At 33.8% G+C, this 17895-nt stretch overlaps 2 protein-coding genes across 2 annotated transcripts; both read left to right on the forward strand.

Moving 5' to 3' along the window:
• The first annotated feature begins 465 nt into the window (after window positions 1-465).
• LOC139857762 (isocitrate dehydrogenase [NADP]) lies at window positions 466-4318 on the forward strand. Its single transcript, XM_071846599.1, has 16 exons — window positions 466-640; window positions 961-1004; window positions 1226-1335; window positions 1407-1444; window positions 1553-1630; window positions 1731-1784; window positions 1873-1974; window positions 2254-2345; window positions 2440-2543; window positions 2699-2767; window positions 2889-3004; window positions 3083-3117; window positions 3292-3434; window positions 3804-3926; window positions 4036-4125; window positions 4261-4318. The coding sequence occupies exons 1-15, from the start codon at window positions 592-594 to the stop codon at window positions 4115-4117; spliced, it is 1239 nt and encodes a 412-aa protein (XP_071702700.1). The 5' UTR covers window positions 466-591; the 3' UTR covers window positions 4118-4125; window positions 4261-4318.
• A 2769-nt stretch (window positions 4319-7087) lies between these two features.
• On the forward strand, window positions 7088-17895 carry LOC139859533 (uncharacterized). The gene is made up of 3 exons (XM_071848311.1): window positions 7088-7757; window positions 16989-17083; window positions 17137-17895. Exons 1-3 carry the CDS (start codon window positions 7088-7090, stop codon window positions 17893-17895), a joined length of 1524 nt encoding a protein of 507 aa, XP_071704412.1.

Raw genomic sequence — 17895 nt, forward strand, 5'->3', positions numbered from 1 at the left:
TTTTTTTTTTTTTGAGGAAAAAAACAAATACTCATATAGAAACGAGGGCATTTTCCAAAGGAAAACGCCCTCAACAGGGAATACAAAAGAACAAGGGATAAAAAGGGGAAGCTCGCGCCTAGAAAGTAGCCAACTAAAACCTATCTTTAAGCGAGCATCCCTAACATTCCGATAAAAAGTGCTACAAACATATTAACCAAACAAGAAACCAAATAATACGAAAATACAAGGAAAGAAACCAACCGAGAAAACACAAGACGGACCAATCAACCTCGAGGACCCGCATTTTTCAATTTTCTATTGACCGTCTCTTTGAAAAAATATTTTCCGGACCGATTCTCAAATTTATAAGATAACACGTTAGCGGATCCATCACCCGATACGCTTTCCCGGCCAACCTTGTCATAAGTTACCTTTAATAAGTGCGACGTTGTGACCCAATTAATGCAGTAGTTGTTGAATTGAACCCACCAACCACACGACACCAACGCTATAAATATCATACCACCATTTTCTGCATTTCAATCTCACAATACAAATTACAAATACCAATACATAAATCTCCGATCATCAATCTCAATTTCGATCGAAATGGCTTTTTCAAAGATCAAGGTTGCAAATCCAATCGTTGAGATGGACGGTACGCTACTACACTACTTAATTCACTAATCACTTATTCATTAATCTTTAATCTGAATTTAAATCCTAAATCCTAATATCTACAGTTGATTAATTAATTGTGTTTAATTTAACCTATACAGATCTCCGTTGATTAAACGTATCTCGATTCATGTTATTTAATTTATTGAGCTACTTGTATCTCGTCGTACCTTTGACTTATGACCTGATTACTTATTAATGGAATAATTAATCTAAACCTAGTTATGAAACACTTGATCAATACGCTTTTTAATGTAATTCACTGAATGAATGTTATCTGTTATTATATTCTGTGTGCAGGAGATGAAATGACTCGTGTATTTTGGGAATCAATTAAGAATAAGGTTTGTACTTTGACACTTTGTGAATTACCTGAGTAATTGATTTAGTAGGTGCTTTTATTTTAAATTTATAATTAATTAATAATGAATAAATACAGGAAATTCTTTTATTGTTTTCATACACATATGACTTGTAACATCACTATAGCAGGATGTGTATTATAGATAATTATTTGAAAAGATCGTCTAGTAATTGTGTTTATATATGTGTGTGGGTGGTGCAGCTCATATTTCCGTTCTTAGATCTTGATATTAAGTATTATGACCTTGGTCTTCTTAATCGTGATGCGACCGATGATAAAGTTACCGTCGAAAGTGCCGAAGCTACTCTTAAGTAAGTCTGATTTTTTAGCATGTTTTTTTTTTGCTTCTTATTGTGAGCTAATATGTTTAGTATAACTTTAGGTACAATGTTGCAATTAAGTGTGCCACCATTACTCCAGGTATGTGTATTACATTCAAGTTACTATTTTTATAATTATTTTATATTTTATTGGATGTCTGTTTGCACTACCACATCTGTATCCTGAAAAATAATGATGATGTTATAGACGAGGCTCGTATGAAGGAGTTTACTTTGAAGAGCATGTGGAAAAGTCCAAATGGGACCATTAGGAATATTTTAAATGGTTAGTGTTAGTGTGTTACGACTAATTGAAAAGATGTATATATTGTCCGCATTGTACGTATAGATTTTGATTTTTCGAGCTTCTTTTGCGATTGGTGTAGGGACTGTCTTTAGGGAACCAATTCTCTGCAAAAACATTCCCAGGTTGATTCCAGGTAATTATCCGTTTGGGTATTCGGGTCGTTTTTTGTAATAAATAAATTATAATAACGTGGAGTTATACGGGTTTTTTTTATGGTTCAGGATGGACAAAGCCTATATGCATTGGAAGACATGCATTTGGTGATCAGTACAAAGCTACCGATGCAGTGATTAAAGGACCTGGAATATTGAAGATGGTTTTTGGTATGATTACGAAAATTTCTCTCCATGGACCAAGTTATAATGCTTGGTTATAGGTAGATGTGGTAATCTCAACCCAGTTACATATGATTGGGTCAAATATGTAGAAAGGCATCCCAAGTGTTTTCAAATGCATAATAACCTGCTACATCGTTTTTTACTAATAAGACTTAATTAGTTTTGTAATGATATAGTTTTCTTCAATCAAGCATATTTTAATTTTTTATAAAAATGGGTAATCTCAACCCAGTTACATATGAATGTGTCATTGTTGTCTTCCAGTTCCTGAAGGACAAGGTGAAACCACGGAATTAGAGGTTTATAACTTCACCGGTGCTGGAGGGGTAGCTTTGTCTATGTACAACACTGATGAGGTGTGTTTCTCTGATAATAAGGATACTTTCGTCCTTTTCTTATTATGGCCAATGTCTAGTTTAACGTTTATGTGTTTCATGACATCATGATTAGTCCATTACTGCTTTCGCCGAGGCATCAATGAACACGGCTTACCTGAAAAAATGGCCACTTTATCTTAGCACCAAGAATACCATTCTAAAGAAATATGATGGAAGGTGCGGCGACATTATTGTTCTTCGTATTATTATCTTTTACTTTGTAATTCTTTTAATCACATTTCTTCATGATTATGTGTGGACTTGTTTTGTATGCGTGTATAGAAAGTGCTTTTGTGATATTGTTTAGTTATCGTTCTTGCATTTGATAAAAGGTTCAAGGATATATTCCAAGAAGTTTATGAAAAGAACTGGAAGTCAAAGTTTGAGGATGCTGGGATATGGTGAGTAACTCAACAAGGTTTATGGATTTGTCATTTTCTTAACAAAACTTACTTCATTTTCTATTTTTTTGAAAGGCGAAGAAAAAAGTAACTTAATTCATTTTCTTATAATTATTCACAGGTACGAACACCGTCTAATCGACGATATGGTTGCTTATGCTCTTAAGAGTGATGGAGGTTATGTATGGGCTTGCAAGAACTATGATGGGGATGTTCAAAGCGATTTTTTAGCTCAAGGTATGTGTTATAAGATTCAGTTATATTCTGCAATTTTCGAAGCCTTATGTGTGACTTGATTTGATTTTTCATGTACAGGTTTCGGATCTCTTGGACTGATGACGTCCGTCCTGGTAATTGTCTTTTTTTTGGCTTTTGTTTGAACTTTTGCTTGTTCTTTTCAGTGTTCTTGATAGCCAAATGTTTGTTCCTGTAACATTTCAACAAATAAACCTCGAGATAAATTGTTTATGTTTTATAATGTGTCTGTATTTAATGGGATTATCATGTACGAAATCTGGTTGTAGGTGTGCCCTGATGGGAAGACCATTGAAGCTGAAGCGGCTCATGGGACCGTGACACGTCATTACCGGGTCCACCAAAAGGGTGGGGAAACTAGCACAAACAGTATTGCCTCAATTTTTGCTTGGACCCGAGGGCTGGCCCACAGGTGTAGTATATTCACGTTCTTTCTCATCACCAAATAGGGATAGTTATTTATTAGATATGGAAAAATGGGCAGGGGGGTAATGGATCATATGGGTTTGGCTTAAATTGAGTAAAAGTTTATGCATCTTGATGTAGATGGCTGACCCAAAACTTTTTATCCCATTATGCCTTGTATTTTTATTAGTTATTTTGTCAAAACATGATCACAAAACTAGATCAGTTCAATACTTCTATAATGTTTTTAGGTTTTAAGTGTTATAAATACACGTTGACCGATGTCTGCCCCGTTTAGTAACCTTTCTGGTAACGGGTCAAGTTTGCCACCTATTCGATGTCATGAACAAGTAGAAATTATGAATTGTTTGTGCAGGGCAAAGTTGGATGATAATGCTAAGCTTTTGGATTTCACTGAAAAGTTAGAAGCAGCTTGTATTGGTGTCGTTGAGTCTGGGAAGATGACTAAGGATCTTGCACTCATTATCCATGGATCCAAGTATGTCAATTACTCAATTTGATACTTTCAGTTTAGTCAATGTTGACTTTTTGGTAGAGTTAATATTTAATATCAGCTCTTAATTAATACTTGTTTAATGTCCCTTCAGACTCAGCAGGGAGCACTATTTGAACACCGAAGAATTCATTGATGCTGTTGCAGATGAGCTTAAAGCAAAACTCTCCGCTTAATAATCAGTGTATGTATGATTACGTTAATTTTTTTTTTCATGTAGTGTCAATTGGATACATGCTTGAATCTTAATAATCAGCTATTAATACTTGTTTAATATGTTAACTGACTGATATCACTGTTGCTGGTTATTTATGTGCAGCAACCTGTTTATTGGAGAACACAGATGCATGCGGGGGTTGGTTGAGTGGGTGATGGAAGTAACGAGGAAGCGATACAATATGGGCGGGTTTCTGATGTCTGTTATTCGTAATTTGAATTTCTACTATATTTCACAGTGATAAACTAGTTTCCAGATTAATTAGATCTGTGTTGGTTTGCGTCTACCTTCAGGAAGGTGATATAATCTGATTTTAGACACGTTATTTTAAAACATGGGTATGATCATAATCTGATGGGGATCTAAATATGTGTTAAATATTTAAGTGGATGTATAATCGAACCCCCCACTAAGGGCGTTGTGATGATGACAATTCAGTCTAGAACGCTGCCTATAATGTGATTTAAATAAATTTGAAGCCCTAGTTGGAAGATTTAAATAAGTAAATAAGAAATTCAGCCGAATTAACAACTAAGGAAGAATTTCAAATCTGTTTAGTGAAACAGCATTTGAATGATTTCCAAATGATACATCAAATCTCCAAAGTTAAAATATTGTATATATAGTCTTACAGATGATATTTCAACTATGGCGTTGGTGTTTTTTTAATTGCTTAATTTTCAACTCTAAAATGATGCTGCATAAAATTTCTTTCCATCTTGCTAGGGAGGTTATTTATTTATTTATTGAAATTTTTGCAATTAAAAAAAAAAAAAAAGTAAAAATTATCAACTCTAAGTCCATCAGGAAAATTGACATTTTTGATTCAATCTATACTTGCTCCTTTTATTGGCTCAAATATAAAGATGAAGTACCTTTTGTTGAATTTTTGGATGATGCATCCTCTGTAATGTCCTGGCCCCTTTTCTAGTTTTTTTTTGAACAACAAAGAACATATATTTATAAGAAAGCTCTCTAGCACGAAAGTTAGAACAAACATAGAAACTTACAATGGATTAATCAACCAAAAATCCAACTAATAGAAGGACAAAGGACAATTAATGTAATTTTTAATAGAAAGATTAAAACGAGAAAGTAAATATATCAAGAATTAATCTCCAAACAAAAACATTCACCTTCGAACTGAGCAAACTTAAAAACTTCCCATCTGATGCGCATGTGGAGTACCATGAGTCGAGGAATCCTGCAAAACATTAAAAAACTCTGAGCACAAAGACTCCAAGCTATCTGAGATGCGGCTTCGAATATGAACACAATTCCAACTCCATTTCGAAATCCCATTTATAAACTGATGAGAAATACAAAATTCCGCATATCAATGTACAATCATACAGACGATACATTCGTAATACTCAAATATTCACACATAATCAATGTCTATGGTCCTCACAAGGAACCGCAAGGAACCGCAAAAGAAAATCAATGTCTATGGTCCTCACAAGGAACCGCAAAAGAAAATCTTTTGGGAAGAATTATTCGGTGTTCTTAATTTTCAAGGCGTTGATTGGGTGGTAGGGGGAGATTTCAATGAAGTTCGTTTTGAATTCGAAAGGCACAATAGTATCTTCAAACCGAGAAGGGCTGAACTTTTTAATAATTTTATCGATAACGCTAAGTTGGTCGAAATCCCTTTAAGTGGCAAGAGATTTACCAGGATTAGTGACGACGGCCGAAAGATGAGCAAACTCGACCGTTTTCTTGTTTCGGATGATTTTCTTATCTCATGGGGGATGTTTCGTCTATTGCTCTAGATAGGTACACATCGGACCATTGTCCTATTTTACTCCGTGATAATAATACGGATTTTGGTCCTAAACCGTTCAAAATTTTCAATGTTTGGCTCGAGTCTCCGGAGGTGGAAAGTATTATCATTTCCTCATGGAATGATTCTGTTTCGAGTACTAGAGGGGATTGTGTTTTCCGTGATAAGCTCAAAAAAGTCAAAGGTGCTCTTCGTGAATGGAGCAAAGCTAGATATGGTTTGATCGACAATGATATTCAGAACTGGAAAAATTTAGCTTGCGAACTAGAGAGAAAAGCTGATGTGGGTCTGCTTGAAGAACATGAACGGGATTCTTGGATCGAAGCTAGATGTAAATGGTTACAAAAAGAATCCGAGAAAGCCGACATGCTACAACAAAAAGCTAGCGCTAAATGGATAGTCGAGGGAGATGAGAATTCAGCGTTCTTTCACTCCTCCATTAAAAGAAATCTCAATCGTAGCAATATTAGAGGATTCAACATTGACGGAGTGTGGTGTGAGAAGCCAGAGGCAATTAAACAGGAGGTGTTTTCGTATTATAGCGAATTGTTTAAGCAGGATAACTCCATCAGACCCGATTATGCTTCGCTGTCTTCTTCTATTTCTTTTAAGTCAATTAATTCGGAGGATGTCGAGCTGTTAGAAAGTCGTTTTAGTGAAGAGGAAATTTGGAAGGCCATCAGTAGCTGTGAATCGAATAAATCGCCAGGTCCGGATGGTTTCAATATGGGTTTTTACAAAAAGTTCTTTTGGCTAATTAAAGGTGAACTCAAAAAGGCCATTTATTTTTTTTGGGAAGAGGAATGTATCTCAAAAGGTTGTAACGCTTCGTTCATCTCCTTATTACCGAAAAAAATGACCCGATTAACCTTGGTGACTATCGCCCTATAAGTCTTATTGGAAGTTACTATAAGATAATTTCGAAGATGTTAGCAAATAGACTTCAAAAAGTGATCGAAAAAATAATTGGGAAAGAACAAAGTGCGTTTATTAAAGGACGTTTTATCCTCGATAGTGTTCTTGTAGCCAATGAAGTTATCAATGAAAGGAAAGAGCTCAAGAAACAGAGTTTGATATTCAAAGCCGATTTTCAAAAGGCATTTGATAGCATTCGTTTGGGATTTCCTTCTTCATATAATGGAAAAAATGGGGTTTGGCCAAAAATGGGTGGCCTGGATGAAAACCTGCTTCGAATCGATTTCTATATCCGTTTTGGTAAATGGCTCTCCCACAAAGGAGTTTTCAATCGAAAAGGGTGTGCGTCAAGGTGACCCCTTGTCACCATATTTGTTCATAATAGCGGCCGAGGGGCTGAATTTATTGACGAAATGTGCAATCGAGAATAATCTTTATAAAGGGTTAGAGGTAGGAAAAGAGAAAGTAGTAATCTCGCTTCTGCAATATGCCGATGATACTTTGTTTTTTTGTGAATGGAGTAAACGAAACGCAAGTAACTTATTCAAGCTTCTAAGATGTTTTGAAGTTTTTTCGGGCCTAAAAGTTAATTTTTCAAAAAGCTGTATCTATGGTATTGGGGTTCGAAAAGTGAATGTTGAGCATATGGCTAATTTTTTGGGTTGTCGAATCGGTGAACTTCCGTTTTCTTATCTTGGTCTCCCCATTGGACGGTCGATGAAAAAACTAATTGATTGGGAACCTTTCATAGAAAAGTTTCGATCTAGATTATCGGAGTGGAAAGCAAGATCTATGTCGTTTGGTGGTCGTCTAACCTTAATCAAATCGGTGCTTCGTAGTCTCCCGCTCTACGCATTCTCCTTATTCCGTGCTCCATCGTGCGTCATCAACTTGCTCGAAGGTATGCGTCGTAAATTTTTTTGGGGCGGGTCGGGTGAAAATTCTAAAATTTCATGGGTGAAATGGGAAAAAATTGTGTCGTCTTACTCGGGTGGGGGTTTAAATATTGGGACATTAAAATCAAAAAATTTGTCATTATTAGGGAAATGGTGGTGGAGATTCCGGGTGGAAAAAGATGCCTTTTGGGTTCGTATTATAAAAAGTTTATATGGTCGGGATGGGGGTTTGGGCCTTTCCCTACCTGTGACGATCGCTCCAAATCCATATGGACGAACACGTCATTCATTGATTTCATTGCGAGGTATTTGACCTCTAGATGATACGTTTTGTAAACATTGCAGTCTTTTGAAAAGGCACACCATAAATGTATATTTAAATCAAAGGTTTTCGACATCTGATGATTTCTACATATAGACAATCACCGTATATAATAGTTTACAATAGTACTTTCGTTGACAATGCAGTCAAAATAAGGTACATGGTGATGAATTGGTGAATGCAACGTTTTCTTAAAAAATATGCCATGTAAGACTCCATGCACATAGCTTGTATATCATAATAGCAAACAGCGGAAGACTTCTAGGGAACCTGAGAATAAACATGCTAACAAGTGTCAACACAAAGGTTGGTGAGTTCATAGTTTGTATGTTTCGCATAATCTGTATATAAAGATGGATCACAAGATTCAGTTGTTTCATCCAGAAACGTTTATCAAAATATTCTACAAGATTGAGCACCCTGGTAACTAAACTTTAACGTCTATATAATAAGTACCCCTGTTTTAACATACATGCAACCAACATGTACAATACATGCAAACCAACGTGTACTAAACTCAAATAGCATACGTCTGTTTAATAGTTCAGGCTGGGGTTTCTATACCTGGAACAGACGGGGATGTCAAGTCCTATGGATCCATATACTACTACTCGCGCCCACCAGTTCTTATAACTGGCAGTTATTAGTTACCAAAGCTAAGGGATTTTCGGTTCAAACTCGGTGTAGAATTTAGTATGTACTTGTATCCATTGCGTTTAAAATAAAGTGCATGTATTCTCAGCCCAAAAATATAGATTGCAAAAGCAATTAAAAAGGGAGCAAATGAAAGTCACCTTAGCAGCACATAAAGTTGTTCATCGTAATGTGACCGAAACCCGGAATATCAAATAATCGTAGATCTCAACCTAGAGAACATATGTTGGTCAATAAATGTCTATCAAGCTAGGTCTGGTCATAGTGTATCACAACCCTAATGCTCGAGATCGACATACAAAAGTTTATCAAAAGTCATTTCAAAAAGTCATTCTGACTTTAGTTCAACAAAACGAGACGTGCCTTATATAAGGATTCATTTACTCGGTTGGTAATATTTAAAAATCCATTTTATCAATCTCGTAAACAAGTTGTTTAAATCTTAATTGTAGATTCAAAAGCAATTTCAATTAACGTCAATCATAATTCAGTTGCTTATATCTTTTAATCCGTTCATCGAAACTATTCGATATCTAAATGAAAAGTTATTGATTTTTCGCTAGCTTTCCAAAAACATGTATATCATATACCTTTTACCAGTAATATATGTATTTAATTCGTGATTCATTATAAACTATTTAGCGACGAAATTTAGCATACAAGCATGTATAAATATATATATACTCGAGCACTAGACATGGATACACAATTATTATGTAAAAGATAAAATATAAGTACTTACATATCAATATTGAGATTCAATATTGTAAAAAAGTACGTAGACGTAACGGAGATGATAAACACTAGTTTTGACTTGCAAACAAAACCCTTGAACAATACCCATAACCTCCTTAGTAATAACCCATATTTTCCTTAGCTCTATCCCGCTCGAAAACCCATTTTTGAAAGTGACACGCTCATAACCTCGTCGTAGTATTTTATGTATAATACTAATTATTAATAATACTAATAATAATAAGATTAATAATAATATTAATCTTAATAATAATAATAATAATAATAATAATAATAATAATAATAATAATAATAATAATAATAATAATAATAATAATAATAATAATAATAATAATAATAATATAACAGATGGAGTAATTGTGCAACAAATGAACAAAAATCGTCGAAATTTATAGATGTTTGCTGGGATCTGTCACCATGCGATCGCATGGCTCCCATGACCAATTCTCATGCAATCGCATGGATTGGTTTTACAGCTCACAATGTTTTATCGTGTACCTCGTCGACATATATTATAATCGTAAATTGAATTTAAAATTTTAAAAAGTCGTATTTATTAAATACTTCAGGGGTATTCTATGTAACTTATAATTAATAATTTCTATCATGTCGTTTTCATGTGAATAGTAAATGAATTAATTTAAATCCAACTATTTAAGCTACACGTTGTACGTTGTGCTTTACAAATTGTACATTATTAATTTAACTTTGTTTCTTAAAAAAAATACAAAAATTATATCATAAAAATAAAATGACTTAATACGTAAAAAATTTAATTTGAAATAGCATCGTTTAATAGTAAATTTTTAATCATTTCGTATATAAATATTATTCGCATGATTCCATATATATCGAAAACTCTTATATTTATTAAAAAATATATATAATACATGTTATGACGTTCGTGAATCGTTGGACAAACAGGGTGGTCAACCGTTATATATGAAAAAAATCATTTTCAAAAGTTTCAAAATTCATTGCTTATCATGTCGAAAATATTAAATCATATAGAGAATTGGTTTAAATAAGTCGAAATTTTCCGGGTCATCACAGTACCTCCCCGTTAAAGAAATTTCGTCCCGAAATTTGAGTGAGGTCGTCATGGCTAACAATAAAAATGTTTTCATGACGAATATGAGTTGATAAATAGAATTTCTATCATCGTTGAATAATATGGATAAAACAATCCAATTACTCGAAGCGTATGAGGGAAGTTATCGTAAAAGAGTGAAATGAAGAATAGAGATGCATCTTATCTCTTGACGTAGTAACGATTGATTTCCGGAATTTAAAGAATAGAAAATCTTCTTAATCTAAATAAGATTTGATTCTTCGGAATTTACGGAAATTAAGATTTTTTTTTTGATTAAATGCGCAATCTGCCTCAATTGCTATGTCTGATATTTCGCTATAAATTGACCTCTTCCGTTTCATTTATTTTCACCACTCCTATAATCTTCTTTCTTATTTCATACATCCCAATAGATTGTGAAAATGCTTAATCCAGTTCTGATTCTTGATATTTTCCTGGCTATCGTATCCTTCATTCTTCTTTTTCATCTGCCACCAGAGGAAGTTATTTTCTTCTACTATTACCTTGGGGTTATAGTGTTTTTATTCTCCCGTGTCTTTATATTGCTATACGCATTGATATACACGGTTTGTAATTTCGGGGTTGTTATCGGGCTTATATTCTCCTTTATATTTCGGAGCTTCATGCTTTCGTTTTCTCTTCCCGACTTTAAGTCAAGCGAATAATGGTCCAAAATTCGTAAGTATGGATTTAGAAATGAACATAATTAATATTATAAGAAAGAAACGGTAATGGCACAATCTGACTTGTCAAATTACCAGAATACCTCGAAAAAACCGAATCATCAAGAAAAATATTTTCTTGATATGTTTAGAGGTTAAATAGAATGAAAGAGTTATGTAACATGGTTCATGATGAGGGTGTGATATGTGAACCTTTATCACGTTCCACTAGAAACTCAGCATGACTTACTGTAATATAATCACGTTGATCAAGTGTCATTATATTATACTAACACATGCTTCAATTCCCAACATTACTTCAAAACATCTATTTTTCGAATTTTTCAGATTTTAGAAACTAAAATAGTTTCTTTTATGATGTAACACAGATAGAGCGAAGAGATGAATGATTTCAGATAAGAATGGTTATAAAAAAATATCTTCAGAAATATGGAGGATATTTATAATGGAAGATACGATGATATCTTAGAATTTCTAATATCAGAGGATGATGCGGAAAATCTGTCTGTGAAGGTTTAGAATAAGAAGTAAGGTTCTTACTAATGGTTTCAGCAGACACTGAATCATTTGGATTCTTTGAAGGCAGGTTCAGTCTTTGTGATTTATCCACAGCCTCCTTCATACTTTGATCAATCCGTTTTCCAGTTCCAAACCTTCTCTTTTTCTCAGCTTTACCACCATACTATTCTTTATCATTAAACTTTTGACTGTTAAGGTCGTTTACAGTTTTTGCTGCTTCATCAGCATTGTTTCAATTTCAGAGAACTAGTTCATAGTTTGGGATGTTTTTCAGAAACTTCACATTCGAAGTATGTAAGTCTAGAAGATAGACATTATATGTATATATATAACTGATGACGTAGAATTGCTGCGATATTTGAAATACTGATTGCTAATTCCCGGTAGTTGATATGGCAATTATTGTTACAAGATGTGGATGAGTACATGATAGGGTTTCAATGAATATTATGATTTTTGGAAGGTCAAAGATCAATGGAGTTGTTAGTAAATTTACTGCTAATGTGGTGGAACATGAAAGGTTTCCCAGTAACAAGAACGTATATATCAAAGTCACAATAAGGCTAATATGAAAAGTCAAAGTTGGTTGGAAGTGTGATAAAACTGGATACTTTGAAAAGGATTGCAAGATTATTTTCGGTAAAAACAACGCTAAAGGATCTTGCACAGTTATGAAGTCAAAATATAGCTTTGAAAGATATCGAGATCTAAGAATGATGTCACCGGTTCAGAGTTATGACTTGGATTCTGATCCGTCAATATGTAATCGAATTTGTATGAAAACGATTGTATATCGTTGTGAGCATTGTTAATAATTTTTGAATCAAAGTTGAAGAATGTACAGTGTAACATATTAATTGCGAACTTATATATCAAAGTTATAATAAGGCTTATTCGAATGAATAATTGAAGTTGATTTGTTGGAGCTGTGACAAAACTGTCTATGTTGAAAAGGGTTTGAAAAGTTATTTTTGCTAATAAATGCCAAATGGTCTGACACGATTACGTGTTAAACTATGACTTTGGTTTCGAGAGTTTTTCAGGTGCATAACTGTGAGTAACATGTGGTTGGATCATCATCTCGATGGTTCATTGTTTGAAGTGTTTTTCAGAAATTTCGGACGGTTTGAAAACATATTGTAATCGTTAATATACATATGATGTTCTAGCACAGTTTTGAAATCAAAGTATAGCTTTGAAAGATGTAGGGATCTAAAAGTGATGATATCGGGTATATCTCGACTTGGATTCTGATATGTTAAAATCAGAATATGTAATTGATTTTGAATGAGTATGGTTGTTTTGATTTCTATGAAAGAATGTTTCTCGTTATGAAAGTAGTTGATGATTGGTTGAATCAGAATCGAAAAATGTAACATGTTAATTGTGAATTTATATATCTCTCGGGTATTACCTACCCGTTAAAATATTCTCACCATTAACAGTTTATACAAAAGAATTTTTTTAATTACAATCTTTATGAAAATATACCTACATATATATTTTCTTTAGATGTAATCATGGATTTAATGAGTTAACATAATATTAATCTCATCTGGTTTTTGACTAGGACTAGAATATATAATCTCTAAAACTTTTAGAAGCTACATATTCTCTGCAGAATATTTCTTCGATGAAGTTATGAATCAATACTTCATCGTTTGTTGTTGTTGGTATTCCTTGGTATCTATGGTGCGTATAACGTTGATGTTCGAGGTACAGATTGTGATGTTGAGGTGTGCGATGCGGATGTTGTTGTTGGTGGTGGTAATGATACTGTTGACGTTGATGATGGTGGTACTGTTGATGCTGGTGATGCTGCTGGTGCTTGTAACTTTTGTACCATATTGTCTAAAGTCACCACTCGAGCACGAAGCTTGTTGACTTCTTCTACTACACCGGGATGATTGTCGGTTCGGACGAGCGGACGAATAAGATTTAGAATGTGAGATAGTATATAATCATGACTAGATACTCTGAAAATGAGAGAGAAAATGGTATTACGAACAGGTTCGCCGGTAAGTGCTTCAGGTTCTTCGCCAAGAGGGCAATGTGGTGGATGGAAGGGATCACCTTCTTCTTGTCTCCAATGATTGAGGAGGCTACGAACCCATCCCCAATTCATCCAGAATAGATGATGGCTAATTGGTTGATCCATTCCGGTTACACTGTCTTCGGAGTTCAGGTGAATATCCATATTGGAATAGCTGTCGGAATTTAAGGAATTTGAACTAGATACGGGATCCATCTTGTATAATTAGGGAGATTATTTTTGATATGAATTAGATTATAGAATTTAGTTTGGTATTCATCAATATATAATTTACATATGTATATATAATACCAAATTCCATAAATCACGGAGAAATTTTCGGAAGATGTCAGAAAAAGTTTACAGTATCCGATATGCTAAGATATGTATTAGCAGATACGCTGAGATATGAATTTTATCTACACACTATTCATGCAATAATTGCAGGTAAACGTGTCTAGACTTAAGAATGATAAGCATGTAATTTCTGACAAGAAATGATAAGTAAAACTTTTGACATGTAGACACAGTCGAAGTCCAGACTTACTAATGCATTCTAACAACTATCAGTTAGACACACTCATGCAAGACCTGGTTCACTAAGACCAACGCTCTGATACCAACTGTGACGATCGCTCCAAATCCATATGGATGAACACGTCATTCATTGATTTCATTGCGAGGTATTTGACCCCTATATGATACGTTTTGTAAACATTGCATTCTTTTGAAAAGGCACACCATAAATGTATATTTAAATCAAAGGTTTTCGACATCTGATGATTTCTACATATAGACAATCACCGTATATAATAGTTTACAATAGTACTTTCGTTGACAATGCAGTCAAAATAAGGTACATGGTGATGAATTGGTGAATGCAACGTTTTCTTAAAAAATATGCCATGTAAGACTCCATGCACATAGCTTGTATATCATAATAGCAAACAGCGGAAGACTTCTAGGGAACCTGAGAATAAACATGCTAACAAGTGTCAACACAAAGGTTGGTGAGTTCATAGTTTGTATGTTTCGCATAATCTGTATATAAAGATGGATCACAAGATTTCAGTTGTTTCATCCAGAAACGTTTATCAAAATATTCTACAAGATTGAGCACCCTGGTAACTAAACTTTAACGTCTATATAATAAGTACCCCTGTTTTAACATACATGCAACCAACATGTACAATACACGCAAACCAACGTGTACTAAACTCAAATAGCATACGTCTGTTTAATAGTTCAGGCTGGGGTTTCTATACCTGGAACAGACGGGGATGTCAATTCCTATGGATCCATATACTACTACTCGCGCCCACCAGTTCTTATAACTGGCAGTTATTAGTTACCAAAGCTAAGGGATTTTCGGTTCAAACTCGGTGTAGAATTTAGTATGTACTTGTATCCATTGCGTTTAAAATAAAGTGCATGTATTCTCAGCCCAAAAATATAGATTGCAAAAGCAATTAAAAAGGGAGCAAATGAAACTCACCTTAGCAGCACATAAAGTTGTTCATCGTAATGTGACCGAAACCCGGAATATCAAATAATCGTAGATCTCAACCTAGAGAACATATGTTGGTCAATAAATGTCTATCAAGCTAGGTCTGGTCATAGTGTATCACAACCCTAATGTTCGAGATCGACATACAAAAGTTTATCAAAAGTCATTTCAAAAAGTCATTCTGACTTTAGTTCAACAAAACGAGACGTGCCTTATATAAGGATTCATTTACTCGGTTGGTAATATTTAAAAATCCATTTTATCAATCTCGTAAACAAGTTGTTTAAATCTTAATTGTAGATTCAAAAGCAATTTCATTTAACGTCAATCATAATTCAGTTGCTTATATCTTTTAATCCGTTCATCGAAACTATTTGATATCTAAATGAAAAGTTATTGATTTTTCGCTAGCTTTCCAAAAACATGTATATCATATACCTTTTACCAGTAATATATGTATTTAATTCGTGATTCATTATAAACTGTTTAGCGACGAAATTTAGCATACAAGCATGTATAAATATATATATACTCGAGCACTAGACATGGATACACAATTATTATGTAAAAGATAAAATATAAGTACTTACATATCAATATTGAGATTCAATATTGTAGAAAAGTACGTAGACGTAACGGAGATGATAAACACTAGTTTTGACTTGCAAACAAAACCCTTGAACAATACCCATAACCTCCTTAGTAATAACCCATATTTTCCTTAGCTCTATCCCGCTCGAAAACCCATTTTTGAAAGTGACACGCTCATAACCTCGTCATAGTATTTTATGTATAATACTAATTATTAATAATACTAATAATAATAAGATTAATAATAATATTAATCTTAATAATAATAATAATAATAATAATAATAATAATAATAATAATAATAATAATAATAATAATAACAGATGGAGTAATTGTACAACAAATGAACAAAAATCGTCGAAATTTATAGATGTTTGCTGGGATCTGTCACCATGCGATCGCATGGCTCCCATGACCAATTCTCATGCGATCGCATGGATTGGTTTTACAGCTCACAATGTTTTATCGTGTACCTCGTCGACATATATTATAATCGTAAATTGAATTTAAAATTTTAAAAAGTCGTATTTATTAAATACTTCAGGGGTATTCTATGTAACTTATAATTAATAATTTCTATCATGTCGTTTTCATGTGAATAGTAAATGAATTAATTTAAATCCAACTATTTAAGCTACACGTTGTACGTTGTGCTTTACAAATTGTACATTATTAATTTAACTTTGTTTCTTAAAAAAAATACAAAAATTATATCATAAAAATAAAATGACTTAATACGTAAAAAATTTAATTTGAAATAGCATCGTTTAATAGTAAATTTTTAATCATTTTGTATATAAATATTATTCGCATGATTCCATATATATCGAAAACTCTTATATTTATTAAAATATATATATAATACATGTTATGACGTTCGTGAATCGTTGGACAAACAGGGTGGTCAACCGTTATATATGGAAAAAATCATTTTCAAAAGTTTCAAAATTCATTGCTTATCATGTCGAAAATATTAAATCATATAGAGAATTGGTTTAAATAAGTCGAAATTTTTCGGGTCATCACACTACCTGTTACCAAATGTGCTCGCTCGGTTTGGGGTGGTATTGTTAATGCAGGCAGGCTTATTGATGATATTTCCGTGCCTTTCACTGACTCCTTTTTACTGGTTACGGTGATGATGTGGTTTTTTGGAAGGATCCTTGGTTCGAAGGTATTGCTCTCAAAGATCGTTTCCCTAGGTTGTTCCATTTTGAAACTGATCAGGAAGTTCTAGTCAAGGATCGCATAGTCAAACAGGGTGATTCATGGGTGTTCGTATGGTCTTGGCATCGGCCTGTTAGAGGCCGAACACTTTCTGACCTTCAAGCGTTGGAAAGCCTGTTATGTAACTTCAAGTTTCATGTTGGCGATATTGACACTTGGAAATGGAGATTACAAAGTAGTGGTAATTTCTCTACCAAAGTTCTTTCAAATCTTATTGATGAAAAACAACTTGGTGGATCGGGTTCTACACATCTTAGTACACTCCTCAACTATTTGATCCCAAAAAAGGTGGAAATTTTCATATGTCGGCTAAGATATAAACGTCTCCCGGTAAAAGTAGAGTTAGATAAACGTGGGTTAGATCTCGGCTCTATTCGTTGTTCGTTATGTGATGTTGATTTAGAATCGGTTGACCATATCTTTCTTCATTGTCCGATGGCAAGAGATATTTGGGGTCGTATTTTTCGTTGGTGGAATATTAGTAACGTAAACTTCCAAAACATTGAAGACATATGTCGGGAGAATGATAGCTCGAGTGTATCCTCAAAGATTTGGCAAGGTGTAAAATGGGCGGGTTGTTACTTTATTTGGCAAAATAGAAATAACAACATTTTCAAGGGAATAAAAGGTGTTGGCCCAAATATCCTTAATGAACTACAAGTCAAAACCTTTGAATGGATCTCGAAACGCTCAAGAAGATCTCATGTGGATTGGAATAGGTGGCTTCTAAACCCAAAGGCAATTGATGATCAGGGCTAA

Source organism: Rutidosis leptorrhynchoides, chromosome 7 (genome assembly GCF_046630445.1).
Source record: "Rutidosis leptorrhynchoides isolate AG116_Rl617_1_P2 chromosome 7, CSIRO_AGI_Rlap_v1, whole genome shotgun sequence".
Classification (NCBI taxonomy): Eukaryota; Viridiplantae; Streptophyta; class Magnoliopsida; order Asterales; family Asteraceae; genus Rutidosis; species Rutidosis leptorrhynchoides.

Excerpts from the sequence above, each read along its gene's own strand:
- LOC139857762 (XM_071846599.1), top strand. The coding sequence starts at position 592 with ATGGCTTTTTCAAAGATCAAGGTTGCAAATCCAATCGTTGAGATGGAC. Across the intron at positions 3,005-3,082 it reads AAGCGATTTTTTAGCTCAAG|GTTTCGGATCTCTTGGACTG; the intron begins GTATGTGTTATA and ends TTTCATGTACAG. Across the intron at positions 3,435-3,803 it reads ACCCGAGGGCTGGCCCACAG|GGCAAAGTTGGATGATAATG; the intron begins GTGTAGTATATT and ends TTGTTTGTGCAG.
- LOC139859533 (XM_071848311.1), top strand. The coding sequence starts at position 7,088 with ATGGGGTTTGGCCAAAAATGGGTGGCCTGGATGAAAACCTGCTTCGAA. Across the intron at positions 7,758-16,988 it reads CGTCATCAACTTGCTCGAAG|GCAGGCTTATTGATGATATT; the intron begins GTATGCGTCGTA and ends TTGTTAATGCAG. Across the intron at positions 17,084-17,136 it reads GAAGGATCCTTGGTTCGAAG|GAAGTTCTAGTCAAGGATCG; the intron begins GTATTGCTCTCA and ends GAAACTGATCAG.